This window comes from Pseudorca crassidens, chromosome 12, assembly GCF_039906515.1.
Source record: "Pseudorca crassidens isolate mPseCra1 chromosome 12, mPseCra1.hap1, whole genome shotgun sequence".
NCBI classification, from domain to species: domain Eukaryota; kingdom Metazoa; phylum Chordata; class Mammalia; order Artiodactyla; family Delphinidae; genus Pseudorca; species Pseudorca crassidens.
Window position 1 is genome coordinate 53,493,052 of NC_090307.1, and position 18,434 is coordinate 53,511,485.

The following is an 18,434-nucleotide window of genomic DNA, read 5'->3' on the forward strand; positions in this document are numbered from 1 at the left end:
TTACTGCTACTGTGGGCAGGCCCTCTGCTGCTTTCAAATATCACTCTTGCTATGGTAGGAAGAACAGAAAGGAAGAAAATAAAAGGGGCTAGAGAAACAAAGTCAAGTACTAAGAAGCTTACACAGTAGTCCAGGTAAGATAATGGTAGTTTAAGCCAGGGTGATGATAGTGGAAGTGGAGAGAAAAAGAGTCAAGAGAGATTTAGGCCTTGGTGGCTATGGGTTAGAAAATAAAAGATGTAGAAGGTAACAAAAAAACAAAAAAAGTATAAATAAGATCATTAAAGAGAATACAAATGGATAAGTATTAGAGATATTTAGGAACAAACAGCACAATAAACTGAAACCTAGAACTGCTCCCTTAAAAAACAGAAAGGGAGCCACCAACAAAAACATAAATAAGCACATGCTTATCAAATAATACAAGCTCAGGGCTCCACTGAGAAACTCATTCAAAAAACTAAATCCAAAAAAAAAAAAAAAGAATCAGGAAATGTTTTTTAGAAATGGTGGATGAGTAGACCTTTCAAAGGAAGAAAGAAACCTCAGAAGAGCACAGAGTGTGTTCAATGAACCAGGAGCAGCTTTATTTGTTTGGCAGGATTATAAATATAGTCAGAGACTTAGAGATAAACTTTATAGAGTCATGCTGGGAGATAATAAGATAAAACATAATCTCTGATCTGTATATTTAAATTGTTGCATTAAATGGGGAAAACAAAGGTATGCGATTTCAGAAACTACTCACATAAACTTACTGGCTAGGTAATGTTCAGAATCGAGCTTTTTAAACTACTCTGGGACCAATATTCTCATCTATAAATTGAGAAAATACTTCCTTTCATAGATGTTATGGACTGGGAGGTTCCCCCACAATCCCTAACCTCCAACGTGATGATATTTGGAAGTAAGGCCTTTGGGAGGTAATTAGGTTTAGATGAGGCAATGAGGGTGGGACTCCCATGATGGGATTAGTGTCTTTCTAAGGAGAGGAAGAGAGACCAAAGTGTCTCTCTCTCTTTCTTTTTCTGTCATGTGAAAACAAAGCAAGAAGGCAGCTATCTGCAAGCCAAGGAGAGAGCCCTCAATAGGGAACCGAAGTGGCCACCCCCCTGAACTTGGACTACCCAGCCTCTAGAACTGTGAGAAATAAATTCCTATTGTTTAAATCACCCAGTCTGTGGTAGATTGTTATGGCATCCCAAGCAGACTAAGACAATATGGAAAGGGACACTGTGAAGCTAAAGTGATATAATAGAGGTAAACATACTCTGAAAGGCGTTACAATAAAAGGTAAGTATAAAGAATTATACTGCAATTAATTTAATCTTAATATAGATATATTAAATGTACTAGTCATCTATTTAAATAATTTAATGATCAAAGTCATCACATACCCCAGGCAAATTCAGCAATACTTATACAAAAATTAAAGAACTCAATAAATTTCTCAATTTCCCAGAGACTGCATACAGAAAATATTCAATTATTCATGTGTGGATTACCCCCATTTTATTTTAGCAAATTATCTGCCCTCTCCATTTGCTAATTACTCTTTTATCTCAGGTTTTCCCCCAAAGTTTGTGGCTTCCCTGCAGCTGTACCTGTCCTCTCTGTTCCTTTAATTGTTTTCACTCCAGAACAGCAACAGAGGACACAACCGCCATGTGACACAGTCCTACACAAGAGTAGTTCATCCACCACTTCTCATTCTAGCCTATGGCTAATTCTGACTGCATCAATCATGAAAATTATCATCAGCCATAGGCCCAAAAGAAATTATACTCTAGTCTAACAGACTGTAAACTAAAATTAAAAACCAAGTTAAAAAAAAAAAACCACCAAATTTATAGCTGCACAACTCAGAGCTACCAGCGTTCACAAGTACTGCATGCTTCAGTCTTTCACAATATAAATCAAAAGGCCAAATCTATTCTTCCTTTTGGGGTGTATAAATGAATACACAGAGAAGGATTTGTTTGGTGTTTTTCAATCACAGAAGGATTTTTTTTTTAAGTACCAAATAATCCATAACCTGGCTAATCGTCCCATGGGTTACTAAGAATTTGCTATATTTTGCTTTAAACCAATATATAACCATTCCTTACAATGTTCACTTTGAAAACATAATTTTGTAATTATTCCTGATATTATCTCCCAACACAAATAGCAAAAGTCTACAAAGTTAAGAAAGAAATTATCCTAGCTCACATAAAGATATTTTTTAAGGTAAATTCTAAAACCTATCAACAAAGATTTTGAAGAACTGTCATAATTGTCTGATGCAAGCCTAAAAATGAATTTTAAATTTTCATAAAATTGCACTTCTTAATAAGAAATGGCAAGAATCACAATATGAGGTTTTTTTAAAAATTCATCAATTTAAATACTGAAATACAGGTACACCCCTGCTTTATTTATGCATTTTATATCAGGCACATTCCTGGAAAACTGAGTGTATACTTAAAATGGAGGAAAGACGTGGCAGATTGTATTTTCCACAGAAAGCCTCACCGATCTATATCCACCCCAAGTGCTCTTCTGACAAGAGGACAATGAATGACAAGTGGCCATCAAGAGGCGGGTCTGTTTTCCTCCCCACTGATCCTGGGGGGACATCTGCAACTGCCTTGGTTAATAGAAGGTGGCAGAAGTGACACCATATGACTTCTGTGCCACCTGTCTGTCCTTGTCTCTCTCTCCCCCTCAGGATTCATGCCCCCACATGCCTTGGCAGTTCTTTCATACTAAGTCTGGCTACCCTGAAGCTGCCACAGAGAGGAGACCACTTGGCGAGGCCATAAAGAGGTATAAAGAGATGCCCGAGGAAGCCTGGCTGTGCAGCCCCCTCCACTGTTTGACTCTCCTAGCTGGGGCCCTAGATACTGTGGAGCAGAGGCAAGCCATTCCCCACTGAGCCTCTCCAAATCCCTGAGGGGTAGAAGCCCTGAGCATATAAACTGTTTCACACCACTAAGTTTGGGGGTATTTGTTGTGTAACCATTGCAACTAGAACAAAGCAAGTTAAAAATAAGTTACAATCTTTATTAAATTACAGTTCCCTGCAGTACAGCGTAGCAAAAATGTGGATAAATTAAAGAGCTAAATATGAAAAAAAGAAAACCATAAAAGTGCTAGAAAAAATTGTTGAACAGCATCTTTTACAATTCTGAGTAAAGTCTCTCTAAGCACGACACAAAACCTAGAAGTCACACACACATATAGGAAGTGTATAAATAGAGAAAACCTGGAAACTCCTCCAAACTGCTGACAGTGGTTGAGGATACACAGATGAGGAAGGAGAAGGCACCTTCACATTTTTTCTGTATACACTTTTCAGTTGTTTAGCTTCATTACATACAATTTTCAATTGTTTAGTTTTATTATAAGTATTAATTTCATAATTTTAAAAAGAAAATACAAAACAAGAGATACCAACTTTATCCTCTTAAATTGGAACAGATTAAAAATAATATGTCCGTGTACGTGAAGATGGTGTTAAGGGAGCCAGTCATACTGCTGAGAGGGAAACAGAAATTGATACAATCTCTATGGAAGGTACTTGCAAAATGTTTCAAATGCTTTAAAAGATTTTGACCCTGTCTTCAAATTTTTTAAAAGGTACATCTCATGATACTAAATTGTTTGCAGTAAATAAAAATTTAACATAACATATTGAAAAGATGGGGATGCAGCTATTTATGTGTAAACTAAGGTAATCCATAGAAATTCTATGCAGTTATTAAACCATGTTGTAGAAGAAATGGTACTGAGATGGTAAACTATATTATTATTTTATAAAGCAGTATGCAAAGAATTACAATAGAGCACTTTGGTACATAAATTACATTACACATATAACACATGTGCCCAGAAAAACTAGAAAGATAACCCTCAAAATGTGCTTGACGGGATCGCCCTTTGGGGTTTTCCAAGTTTTCTACACTGGGTATGTATTAATTCTAGGAAGCAGCTGGGCGAGAAGGGGCATTTAATATGCAGTATAAGCATCAGAAATGCTGGTATATGTCACTTCTAAATAAAAGCTAAAAATAAACAAAAACATGAGGAACTCCAAGTATTTACAGAAACCAACGTTCAAATAGTTACTTCAGCAATGTGGTACACTGCTACTCAGAAGTTTTTACGTCTTTTAACCCTTACCCTAACTTGAGCTATTCTGTGCTTATGAAAAGAAAATATATAGCTAATAAGTACACTCCTTATTGCCACGTGCCTTAAGAGTCTAATTTGTCTTACCACAGGAAAGCATCATGACCAAAAACATCCTAATTAACATTAAATAGCAGTAACAGTAAATGTCCACACAGTAGTTAAATTTCTGAACAGGTCTAAAATAGGTCTCCTATGCCATCACAAAAAGTCAAATACACTAAACAAATGGGTATCCAATACACACTAAGAGGTATATCCTAATTTATCTGCACAGCTCTTCAAATGAGTGCTGACTGATGAAAGGCATAGGGAAAATGTATCCCAACCTCCTCACTTGACCAGAAAAGGAAAAGCCCAGTTTTCAGCTGTTCCCCTATTTACATATTTTTCATCTCTACGTTCATTTTCTCCAAAATACAATAACATTCATGAGCTCATAATCTGAGTACAGGCTTTCTTTAAAAGCAGCCATTTAAACATACAATGATAACTGGTTTAAAAAAAAAAAAATCTTCTACAATTCACGGTTTTAAAGAATACTTCAGGAAAACCACTAATGCACACAAAAGCACATCCAAATCCTTTCTTGGTTCCCACAGTTCAAATGCCAACAAAGCTACTGAACAGCTGTGAAACAGACTAATACTGAGAATTGGAAAAAGTAAACAAAGCAACCCACTCCACTACCAAAATGAGCAGTACAGAATTTTTAATGAGAATGCAATTAATTGACTTTAAAACAAAAGATGACATTTAAAGAAAACATAAAAAAGGAAAAAGAATTAAATGAACAAGGCCAACATTTTACTGGTCTCTTACTCTGGCAGCTTTTTTGTTTCCCCTTACTTCATCCACCCAATTCATTCTCAAGCACTCCCTTCCACTCTGAACCTCCTTAGAACCTCCAAGAGTTATTCCTTAAAAATTCAATAAAATTTAATTCCCTAACTAAACTCATGAATGCTTTTTCTCCCTCCTAAAGAATACCATACCACCCTAGAGAGTTAACACTCTTTCCCTTTGCTAAGCTTTATGAAGACATCTGCCACCGTTAAATGAACCACCTGATGATAGCTTTTGACTCATTCTAATACTCAAATGACCATCTGCTCTACATTTTAATGACATCTCGCCTAAATTCAATAACTTAGAGTATTTACATAGCTTAAGTCTTTTTGCTGGCAAATTTTATGAGACCAGTAAAACACTATGGTCGAGATCAATAACCACAAGTTTCTTAAAAGAGCCAAGAAAAACAGCTCAAATTCATAAAGCACTGATTTATTTAAGTAAAATGTTAAATTTCTAGAGAGAAAAAAATGATTGAAAGAGAGAAGGTTCTTACTACAAGCAGTTCATTATGTGAAGCACTTAAACATGGAACAAGAATATGTGAATTATCACTTTGTATAAGAGCAAAAGAAAAAGTAAACAATGTAAATGTTCATTAACAAGAGAGTGAAGATATGTATTAGGTATACAATGGAATACCTAAAATGAACGTTCAAGAGCCACACAATTCAACATGGATGAATCCTTCAACCATAATGTTGAATTTTAAAATTATTCAAGAATACAGAATGTTGCAAATAAAGTACTATGCACTGTTTACAGATATATACAACACAGCATAAACGTAAAGAAACCCATGGGAATTACTAATTTCTACACAGTGGTTACTTTAGGAGAGGAAGGGAATGAAATTGGGAAGAAGTACAGAGAGTGTTTTAAACATTAGAAATGCTTTATTTCTAGATAGGTTCACATTTATTAATCACTTATCCACTTGGATATCTTAAATACTATGTAATAAATTTTAAAACTTTTTTAAAATAAAAAATAAGCATTCCTAGTAGACTAGTATAGTGCCTAGCTAATCCTCTAATCTTTTGCCCTAATTAAAAGATTTCACCTAACCTCAAAAAATAATTTACAAGTCATTAAACAGTGTTTAAAAGCAATTACTTGCTGTGGCATAACCGTTTGCTGATGTCACTCAGCCAACCAAGAATTCCTATTTCTGATTTATGGATTCATTCAATTTTAACCCCAAATCAATGTGACAAGTTTACAGAGATTAAAGAGGGTTAACCAACTTGAGTATGCATCTTATTCTCCCTGAACCATCAAAGTACTTATGGTTTAGAAACTGGCTGAAATGTAATTAAAATTCCTACTGAGGGTGAGGCCTTTGTGACCTGCCAGCTGGTTGGTGTACTCCACATTCCTTACTCTTGAGAAACAGTAAATTAGTGAAAATAGTATTGTTATTATTAATAATACTAACCACTACTTAAATCAGTACCAAGCTAGGTGCTTCACATATATTTTATTAACTTTCCCAGCAATACTAAAAGGTAGGCATTATTATCCTAATTTATAGATGAAGAAATTGACGATATGAAGGCACACCTTAGTAAGTGGTGGGCTCAAATTCAAACCCATGTGAGGAGGCTGATTACAAAGCTTGGCCTCTTACGCTTTTACCCTACCAGGGTTTTTCCCTCTACTTAGCTCTGATTTTTTTTTTTTTTTTTTTTCTTTCGGTATGCAAGCCTCTCACTGTTGTGGTCTCTCCCATTTCGGAGCACAGGCTCCGGACGCGCAGGCTCAGCGGCCATGGCTCATGGGCCCAGCCGCTCCGTGGCACGTGGGATCCTCCCGGACCGGGGCACGAACCCGGGTCCCCTGCATCAGCAGGCGGACTCTCAACCACTGTGCCACCAGGGAAGCCCTTAGCTCTGATTTTATTTGAAGAATAATTACATATCTAGGGCATCATGTTCCCCATTCAACCTCTGCACTAAAAATATAAGTTATTAAATCCTATTCTAATATTCAAATAAATCTCAAAGAGATACATTTTTAAAATTGAAAACATTATCTACTTCTTAGTTAATTTCAAAAGTGTTGTAGAGTGAAACACCATCTACTTCCAACCAACTCCTGTTATGAGTTAAGGAGATGTCTTTGAAAGTGCCTCACCCAAAATCTACAACTCTTTCATCATATCTTTTCTGTTGGACAAGTTATTCCCTCATCTATTTTTGCAGCCTCTGCTACTCCACATTATTATAAGCTTGCATAATAAAATTACAATCATGCTTTACACAGTCCAAACAAAGGAAACAAGGTGTCAAATTAGGCATACAACTGGCAATTTTAGTAATATATTTGTTATTTTTAGCACTTGTTACACAAGAGTAGAAAATTAATGAGGTCAAAAAGAAGAATTTTATCCATTTTATTTTTTTCCTAACAGATAAAAATTCATTTTTTCATTTTACAAGCAAAACACCTGTGTACCTTGACCTACTCCAACTTCATTTTACAGGTGAAGAATTAAAGTTTTAAAGAGACTAATGTTATAAGGCAGGGGGAAAAAAAAAGACTGACAAACCTAGATTTGAATCTCAGCCATCAACCAATTACTTATGAAATCTTGGGCAAATTAGTTCATTTCTCACAGCCTGTTTTCTCATAAGTAAAATGAAGGTTATCGAACAACACTTTTATGAAGTTTAAATGAGGTAAAGTATATAAAAAGCTTAGCATAGTTCCTGACACATGATGGGAGCTCAGTAAATGTTAGTCCATTCCCCTAGTTAACGAGGCCACGTGAGAAAATCTAGAATGAACAAATACCTTGACTTCCCTACTAAGCTCGTGCATTTTCCACTACTCCATGATAAGAGACTGGGAAAGAGGGGCGAGCAAGGCACCACAATGTAAAATATTACAATCTCAAGCTTTTATGATTTATTATCACTAGCCCTGCAAAACTCCCAAAATTCAAATAATGATTTTTAACATCAAAACGTTTCTACCCCATTTCTTGATTTTTTCAGAACAAAATTATCATCAAGAAGATAAATCCATCCCAGGAGAAAGCTATATACTCTTATCATGAGTGTGCTTAGAGAATATAAACTAACCCTAACCACAGCAAGCATCTACAAAAGTAAATATGCTCCCAAAGGCAATCCAAAGCCAGAAATGAATGTCTGGACTACCTGCTGCATTCCATTATCTCCTCCATTAATTTAAACCCCACCTTATCTTAGTTGTGTCCTACAAGTTCATTTAAAAGCCCGCTGTTTAGAATTCAGAACCATTTTCCCTCAGAAACAAAGTTTTAAAGATAACTTAGGTACCAGACTATTTCACAAGAACTTATTTACATAGAGCTAATCTATGGGCAAAGATCAAAATTGTTCCTGTGTTCCTAGTTCCATCTGAGGAGGTGGTTTAATCGCTGTAATGCAAACATGATGATAAAAAAAGGCAAGCTAAATTGGTATGGGGACATATGAAAGTATATGAGTAAAGAAACGGGCTTAGGAGAATGAGGAGTGTTCTAAAAAAGCCATTTCCCTACAGATACTTAAAATGCATAAGCTCCTGCTTGGTGACAGTGCAATGGTTTTCAAAGTGAAGTACATGACCCAGGAAATATAAAAGATGATCCTCTGAAATTAAAGAGATAAGCCCACAATCTCTTATCTGTCCAAAATCCCAAAAACTCTTAAGTTTTTTGTAAATGAGCAGGAAACTCATTTAGTGGTAAATCCTGATCTGAACAAACAAGAGGCTGTGTAGTCTTTATTTACCCCCTTAGTATAACCATTCATATGCTTCCTGCAGAAATATTGGTGTATCTGATGACAGGGTGCTGCTGTGGACCTGGAAGTGGGCATTAACAAAAGTTTATAAATTCAGTCCCAAGCATTCTGAATAAAGGGTTGTGGACCTCCATTAATACTTTTATATTTACTATTTTTCTTTTTTCTTTTCTTCTTTTTTTTTTTTTTTGGCCACACCACACAGCTTGTGGGATCTTAGGTCCTGACCAGGGATTGAACCCAGGCCCTCAGCAGTGAAAGCTCGGAGTCTCAACCACTGGACTGCCAGGGAATTCCCTATATTTACTATTTTGCTAAAAATCTATGAATGAAATTAGGTTATTAATTGTACATTATTCAGCTGATACTAGCACCCTCAGTGGGTCTCCACAAAAAAAAGAAAAAAAAATCACACACGGAATACAAGGTGTACTAAAGGTGAGTGGGAGTTTGACAGCCTGAGGGTCTAACACTGTTGCTCACTTCTTGCACATTAAGACGGGCTGCACCTATTTTGTGCCTAGTTAAGCAGTCTTGTGGAGCCCCTCCTAATGATACAAAACAACATGTTGATTATCTTGCAACAAAGTGCTTGAGGGTCAAAATTAAGAATAGTTCCATTTTTTTTAAATAAAATAAGTATTCCCAAATTGCACACCTTTTCTGGAATGAAAAGTGGTTGTTAACGGTGTGCTCCCTAGAAGATACATATATTTTTAAATTACACCATTTAATCTATCCCTTCCAGGTAAAGGTGATGTCTGACAATAAATAAAAAAATAAACGCAGTCCAAAAGAAACTAGAGTAAGCACCGTGAAAACTGACATTTGGAGATTCTTCCATCATTATATGGTCTTTAATGCTGAAACAATGTGTATCACCAATAAACTCTAATATCTGCATCCATAAAGGAAAATCACTTTTATTTCATTTTAAATTCAGTGGATTTTGAATTTATTTATTCACAATGTAAAAGTGAAACACTGTCCAATTCGTTTGTTAGAAATGATCAGCATCAGAAAAGATGGAAAATTACTAGCTAAATTTCAATAAAAATGTTTACTTAACTGGTAAATGGGATAGAAAAATAGATTGAGATTTGGTAAACACATTGTATTAATCAGGGTCCAGTCAGGAGACAGGAAACCACACCACTTCTAAAAATGGGGAAACAATGAAAAATAGTATTATTAAAATGTAAGAGGCGGGGACTTACATGGTGCAGTGGTTAAGAATCTGCCTGCTAAGGCAGGGGACATGGGTTTGAGCCCTGGTCTGGGAAGATCCCACATGCCCAGAGCAACTAAGCCCATGTGCCACAACTACTGAGCCTGTGCTCTACAGCCTGCGAGCCGCAACTACTGAAGCCCACGCGCCTACAGCCTGTGCTCCACAACAAGAAAAGCCACTGCAATAAGAAGCAGGCACACCGCAACAAAGAGTAGCCCCCGCTCGCCACAACTAGAGAAAGCCCGTGCGCAGCAACAAAGACCCAATGCAGCCAAAAATAAAAATAAGTAAATAAATTTTAAAAAAGAAATAAATCATGGCGTATTAAAAAAAAAGGAAGAGGCTTAAAGGAGGGGTCTCATAGGGCTGGGATCCAGACTTTTAAAGAGGGGTTGCAACTGGCAGGTGCTAGCGTCACGGGGCGGGGGGTGCACATCAGGCTACTTCTGATGGTGTTGGAAATAAGCAAACTGGAATCAAATACTGACACTGAAATCCTGCTCAGTGAAATGATACCTGAAGGAAGAGCAAGCAAAACAAGAAAGAGTATATCCCTCCCCACCCCCAGCCCAGCCTCAGGGGCAGGAGCGCAGAGGGTGAACTGAAGGCAAGAGACAACAGCTTCATAACCAGCAAGGACACATCAGAAATGCACTTCTTCCCTTTGGATCTATCGTCTATCTTCGTGAGGTCTCCTGAGAGCTAATGCGTCCAACAAAATCAAGAATGGAAACAAACTCAATTTAGACTTGATTTACTAACATACTAAACCAAGATTTCCAAAAACAATGAAGAAAAATCACATTGCTCTCATTAAAAAGAAAAATAATAATTTGATGAGATGAAAAGAAAAATACCAAAATACCACCCTGAGGTTAGATCCTTTCAGTCTAAGTCTTTATCCTTTTTCTACATATATTTTTCCATAAAAAGAACTTTTAGTCTTTTTTCAAACTTACATAAAAAACACAGTATTATCTCCAGTATCTCCTTGAAATCTACTTTTTCACTCACCATATATCTGATAAATATAGGCTAATTCTTTCATTTTAACTGATAATATTTTATTGTATAAGACTCATGCAACATAATATACTCTACATATAAATTTTCAGTCACTTCAAATTACTGCTTTTATAAACAAGACTGCAGTGAATTTCTTTATACATATCTCTTTATGGATGTGTGCTTGAGAATCTCGTGACATAACATTTAGAAGTAAATTTTCTCAGTTGCAGGATACATGAATTTTTTTTTTTAATTTACAAGATGTTGCCAAACTGCTTCTCAAAGTAGTTGTACTAATTTACAATCCCACCAGTAACTTGAGAGTTCTGATTTCCCCATATTCTTTATCAATGCATACTATTTTTAGACTTTTAATCAATCTAAATGGGGTGAAGTCTCTTTTTTTAATTTGTATTTCCCAGGTTAGCTGTGATTTAGCTGTATGAATAGATATTAGCTCTTTACTATTAACATTAAATCAAATTTTGAAAGGTAGAGGGAAATTTATATTTAAATTGATATAATCCATTTATTTCATTGCTAAACGAAAAAGCTAGCTAGCTGGCTTCTAACTTCTAAATGAAAATTTTCTCCCACACCAGGTAATGTAAGTATCTATGTTGCCCCTGAGCACACACATACAAACATAAATATTAATAAGCCAATTTTTCTCATAAAACAAAAGAAGCTTTATGAACAAGGTGAGTTTCAGTAAGATCTGATAGTTTAGAGATATGACCATGTCACATCTTCTGCCAAGAGCAGAGCTTGGCTTCAAGAGTGCAGGATGACTGGGACTTTGGGCCACTGTTTGGAACAAAGAAAACATAAAAGATGAAGAACCCCAATAAAGTAAAAAAACAATACCATATAGTAAAGGCTAACCAGCTGAGCTGGAGAATCTGACAGCCTCATGTGCAGCTCAATTACTTGCTTTGAGAGCAATTACTTTGCAAAAACTCTTTCACAGGACTGATATGTTTTCTTAAAGGAGGCTAAAGATAATTACATGTAATAAACTACCTGTCATGTTGGATACACACAGAAAAACCATTAATCTCCAACAATGTTACATTAAGTTAATCAAATAACCGTATCACAGACTAGAATAAATTATTTAAATTTCCTAATCAATTTTCCCTCAGGAAAAGTAATACAAATGGTGATCATTTCTGAACTACTATACTATAAATGGAAGAGAGAATGATGAGGAAAAGCAATGAACTGGGTTTTCATCCCTACATCTGCCATTCACCAGCTTTGTGACTGGACAAGTCTCTTCATCTCTCCAAGCCTTCCCTTTTATCTGTGTTAGGCTAATATCTATCTAACCGCAGATCAAATGAGTCCAAAGTTCTTTGAAAAGAGCATTTTATTCAGAAAATATTCATCCAGAGCTATGGCTTTGCTAGAAAACGGAGATACAAGGAACACACACACACTCCTTCCTCTCAAACTAATAAACTCATGCAAAAGACAGTTACAACACAGCATACCTGTGGCAGTAGACAGAAGCACAGAGTGCACTGTGATCACACTGCCTAGCAATTAAGGAAGGTGGAAGAGAGAACCTGGTGGGCAGCTACCGGGAAATACATCCAAAAGCAATACCTAATCCAGAGAGATAAGGCTGTAAAGTTTAGAACGAGAATATATATTAAGACAGCATTATATTTGCAAACAAATACATATATTAGAAAGCTGTTTCGGGACTTCCCTGGTGGCACAGTGGTTAAGAATCCGCCTACCAATGCAGGGGGACTCGGGTTTGAGCCCTGGTCCGGGAAGATCCCACATGCCGCGGAGCAACTAAGCCTGTGCATCCCAACGACTGAGCCTGCGCTCTAGAGCCTGCAAGCCTGGGTGCCACAACTACTGAAGCCCACGCACCTAGAGCCTGTGCTCCGCAACAAGAGAAGCCACCGCAATAAGCCCGTGCACCACAACGAAGAGTAGCCCCCTCTCGCGGAAACTAGAGAAAACCTGCACGCAGCAACTAGGACCCAACACAGCCAAAAATAAATAAAATAAAATAAATAAATTTTTAAAAAAGAGTAGTGTTTTTTGTTTTTTTTTTTAAAAAAGAAAGCTGTTTCATGTTCCTTTATTTCCTCCCCTTCTTCCTGCCCAATAATGTCAGTCTCCAAAACTGAAGACATATATTACTGACAAACAATGAAGGCTTGGAATCAGCTGAAGGGAAAAGGAAACAACAAAGAGCCTGGACATCTCAAAAGACAAGCAGTCACTTAGCATCCTGCTATTCAAAGTGTGTCCATGAGCCAGCATCATCTGCATCACCTGGGCACTTTTAAACTACTCTTGCTGAATCCCATACCTACTGAATGAGAATGTCCATTTTTAAAGGTTCCCAGTTAATCTGCATGCTTACTGTCCGTTTGAGAAGTACTGACAGAGGGATAGCTATTTCTTGAGATCTCCAAGTTGATTTCTTGAGGTCCTCAGTTGCTGCAATTTACAAGGAGTATTAAAACTAGATGGACTTTCATCACTTAAAACATTGTTTTAGCAGATGCAGATAAAAAAGAAGACATTTTACATAGTATTTAAAATAGATAGGATCTATAGGAAAATCAAGTTTTCCTTACAGATGCCATTAGTAAAAAACCTCTCACAAATTCTCATCCTTTCCAGGTCTGGCATCCTATTCCCCAAACACTGTTCACACAAGCCCTGTTTTTTCCTAAGACTCTGTCCCCTGATAACACTCTTTTCTCCTGTAGTTCTAGAAACAGATCAGAAGAGAAAGAGGAGGCCTCAGAAAGGCAACGCTGAGGGTTATTAAGCCATTTCACTTTTTATCCAGGGTCAGCACTTCTAGACCTTCAATTGAATAATGACGTCTAAGGAGCTGGTCCACAAATGACCTAAGAAGCACTCTTTGCTAGGGGTGGAAGAAAACTACAAAGAACTGCCCCCCAAACAGCCTGGACCAAAAATACCAGAAACTAGTTTTAAATAAACCTAATCATCTATACTCCTAACTTTCGTTATCCATACCCAGGAGAGTAGAAAGAACTTTAATAGGAAACCCACATTTATTTTCTCCACTCTTTCTCTGGTAACAATACAACACTGTAGTCAAGTGACCAAAAAACAAGCATTAAGTAAAAACACATTTCTCCCCAAATCCTATAAAATCAGTACCTAAATGATAAAAGGTCAACTATACCTACTTGATTACAGACTTCACAAAATTAACTCCAAACTTAATTCACCAATAACATATATATTTTCACGATCTTCTTGCTCACGACAAATTAACCAAATATATCTGGATACAAAATAGAAGTTATATCATTCAAATATATACTAAATGCTCCTCTTCTCAAGGTTTTACTATCTTAGACCATAAATTCAAATTTATCATGTGTCACCTGAAAGAAAAAAAAAACAAAGCTTCTGTGCCAAAATGTTACAGACCCCACATACAACCCTCAGACCAAATCTCCAACACACAGTAAAGAAATATCAGAAAGATTCAAAATGACTCAACCATTCCAGAATCCTTAATTCTCAGGAAAGTTTCACAGAATTTTATTTTAAAAGCTACCCATTTCTTAATTCCCAAACAGACTGCAATAAATTTTCTGTTCATATAATGTGGGTAACAAGTAAGGAACAAAGAATGAATAAGCAAAGACAATCTCAGTTGTCCTGGTAAATATTACAAGACTTTTAAAAACTAACTATGAAATTTAAGAACACAAAAGGCATAAAAATATAACACACACCTATGTACCGCCACCCAGTTTAAGACATAAAACTTACCCAAAAAATTACTACACTCCACTTCCTTCAGTTTAAAGAGAGCCACTCCCTTGAACTTGGCATTTATTATTATTTTTTGGTACACTTTTACCACATATGTACATATTCCCAAACCAGTGAGTACCAACCCGCAGCAATCATACCTGGCAATGTCTGAAAAATGTTGGGTTATCATAACTGCAACCAATGGGTAGAGGCCAGGGATGCTGGCCACAGTGCACAGGACAGCCCCCTCCAGCAAAGAATTATCTAATCAGTCCAAAACAGCAATATTACCAAAACTGAGAAACCCTGTCCTAAACAACAAATAGTACTGTTCTACATTTTAACATACCATACATTTTCTTTTTAAAGAAACTTTACTTTCTTGCTTTATTTGCTTAACATTAATTTTCTCCAGAAGTGTTTTTAAAATGTTTGCTAACAGAATCAGAGGAACAAGATGAATTGATACATACCAACAAATTAATGTGTAAAATTATCCTGTAAACTAAGATTTTTAAACCTCTGAAAAATACCTGTTTTTACATAAGATAACGAAACTATTTACACGACAGATATACTCCATACTAGAAAACATACAGACAACATGAATATCCCTTCAGAAATTGCTGTAGTACAGGATTTGTTACACTTTACTTTTACCCTGGAAAGATATTTAAAATTCCCCATAAACCTACAATTACTGATCCCAAGATGTCTCCAAATTATTGAGCTCAAACTTTAGCTTGAGCTAGCAGGATAAAATTTTAAGAGTGTGCAGAAACAGGAATATGCCCCATACAGTGTTGTAGGAGGGTAAATAGGGAAAATGTCTTCCCAAGGCATTTAGTCAATATCTCTCAAAATATTAAATATGTGCACTTTTTGATGCAGCAATTCCACTTCCAAAGTACTCAGTACACATGCACAGGATATATGTACAAAGAGTCATTCAATGCATCACCGTAAATAAGAAAACCTGAAAGAATACAAATGCCCATCAACAAAGCACTGGTTAAATAAATTACTGCATCCAATCACTGTAATATTATGCAGCTATGAAAGAATAAGGCAGACATCTATGTGCTAACATGGAACAATCACTAATAGGTACTATTAAGTTAAGAAGCAAAAGTACAGAAAAGAATATAGTGTATTACCACTGGGCCTTAAAAGGGTTGCAGATTTACAATACGTTAATACATATGCTTGCCATGAGTATTCTGTAAGAACACACAAGAAACTGGTCCTGCACATAAATCCTCTGCAATGTTTAAAAAGCCAGCAAAGAAACACAATTTTATGAATTATCTATTCAAAACCTGAACTGCCTTGTGTTAATTTCCTTTTTATTGGTGCTAACAGTAACTATGTACCTATTTCAGGATTTGTTAGGTTTTGCCAAACTCAATCATAAAGCTTTAAAAATAGTTTATTTAAGCATTCTGAAAATTATCAAATTTTAAATTTGAAACTATTTCCTACTGAACAGAGTACCAAGGATAAATCTATGTGAAAATGAACTCGATTAAATTATTTTGAGAGCAAGCTTTCAGTTTATCATATTATATAAAAATCCTAGAGTCAATAACAAACAGTGCCCTGAAATTTGGTGAATCAAGAAGGACACTGACTCATTGCTGTGTTAATGGATAAGTCTCTGATATAACCTTACAAATGAACTGAGACGTTAAAAGATATCAGGTGTCCCCTATACCTATCTTCCACTTGAAAAGAGTATTTAACACAAAGAAAGGGTTCAACAGCTTAGGCTGTTTTTCCCTCTATTGGTATAAAGATACACAACGAAACAAAATGAAAAATCATTCCACAGGGTACTAAGTAGCAGCATTCAGCTACTGAACTCCAAGTCTTTCTATGTGTTAGATGAGGAGGAAAAAAGGCTATCGCAACAAATCCGAGGTACCAACGGCCCCTCGGCAATTGTAACCGGTCAACTAAACACCATATGGCAAGGCAAGCCTCCCTTCAGACACTCATCACTCGGTGGCTGATTAATTTCAATGGCTTATTAGACAGGCCTCTCTAGACCCCTTCCCTAGAGGAGAAAGAGGAGGGGAAGTGTCTGCGGTCTTCCCGGTGCTTTGTGCCTTCCAGGCTTGAAAGCATCCCCATGATGGTGCAGCCATCATTCCCCTTGGGGATGGGACGGAGGGAAGAGAAGAGGGGTCTTTTTTGTAAGTTTTTGTTTACCAGGTATTGAACCTAAAATTCCCTTTGACTCCTTCCCCGCTCCCTCCAGCCAGGCGCTGCACGGTAGGCGTTCCACCACGGGCTTCTCCCAGGCCTCCCGACGCCCCCGCACCCCGCCTCGCCCCTGCCCCCACGCGCGCAGGCCCCGGACCAGGTGGCCGCCGCTTACCCGTGGGCGCGCTATCCAGGATACGCAGGTCGTAGGCCCCGGAGCAGCGGTAGTTGGCGGCGGTGCCGTTGTCCCACACCACCACCACCTCCTCGGGACTTTCGAAGCTCCGGACCGTGCCCACATGGCCCTCGCCACCATCCTGCTTCCCCCACTTCCAGTCCGGGCCGCGCACGACTCGGGCCCCGACCCCTTCCACCATCACCCGGTTATTCCTGGAGTTACTCATCGGGGCCCGAGCGGTGGGCTCCGCCGCCGCCGCCGCCGCCGCCGCCGCCGCCGCCGCCGCCGGGGGACCCGTGAGGGAGTTGGGTCCGGGCCGGACTCTCGGCGCCGGCGGGGGCGGCAGCGAGCCCCGGGGGACGTGAGAATAACTCACGGGGGCGGCGGCGCGGTCCCCTCCGAGCCCAAAGCCGCTCCCCAGCCGTCGCCGCCGCGCCCCCCGCTCGGACTGAAGGCCGGACTGCAGCAGCTCAGAGGCGGCGGCGGCGGCGGCGGCGGGCGGGCAGAGAGGATGGGGCCGTGGGCGGGGACTCCCCCGCTTCCTCCGGGCTCCCCGGCCGGGCTACAGCGACGGCCGCCAGGAGACCACGCTCTCCCCCGACCGGGAGCGCGGGGAGCACAGGGGGCCGGGGGAGGTTAACCCCGGGGAGACGGCGCGGGCGGCGGGCAGCAAGCTTAACTGCCGGCCTATTTTCTCCCCTGGGCCCTCGCTCCGGGGTGGACGCCCGAGCGCCGGCGCCGCCTCCTCCCCCGTGGGCAGTGATGGTACCTGCCGGCGCCCGGCGAGCGCCCGGGCCCAGGGGCCCCCTTCTCTCTGCCCCCGCGCACGCCGCCGCGCTCCGCCCAGCAACAGAGTCTCCGCCGGGCGAGAGCGGCGCCACATCCGGGTACTGGCGCACCGAAGGCCGCAGCAGCACGTTGTCTGAGGGATTAGGACAGGGCTCCTCAGTAACAGTACGGTGGAAGGGTTTTGGAGAGTCGCGCGACTGAAGAAAGCAGAGAAAATCGTTCCCTAAGCGCCTTGCCAAGGCCCTGTGAGGGTACGCATGCGCAAGTGTTGGAAAAGCTAAGGGGCAGACGCCCAGCCCCAGTCTGAAACGATGGAGGGGCGGTTCCCTGGAGTTGTTGCAGATCGGTTGTGCCGCGCGTCCCATTGGCTGTGAGGGAAGGGGCGGGGCAAGGAAGTGCGTCTGGCCGATTTTTAGGTGGGACTGGAGGCAGTGAGGATCCGGATGTG

At 39.1% G+C, this 18,434-nt stretch overlaps 1 protein-coding gene across 1 annotated transcript in view; it reads right to left on the reverse strand.

The window, feature by feature from the left end:
• Positions 1-17,462, reverse strand: part of MIB1 (MIB E3 ubiquitin protein ligase 1) — a 119,202-nt gene extending 101,740 nt beyond the window's left edge. The window contains exon 1 of the mRNA XM_067699537.1: positions 17,195-17,462. Within this exon, the coding sequence (XP_067555638.1) occupies positions 17,195-17,423 (229 nt within the window). The 5' untranslated portion in view covers positions 17,424-17,462. The remainder of the gene's footprint in view (positions 1-17,194) is intronic.
• Between the last annotated feature and the right edge of the window lie 972 nt (positions 17,463-18,434).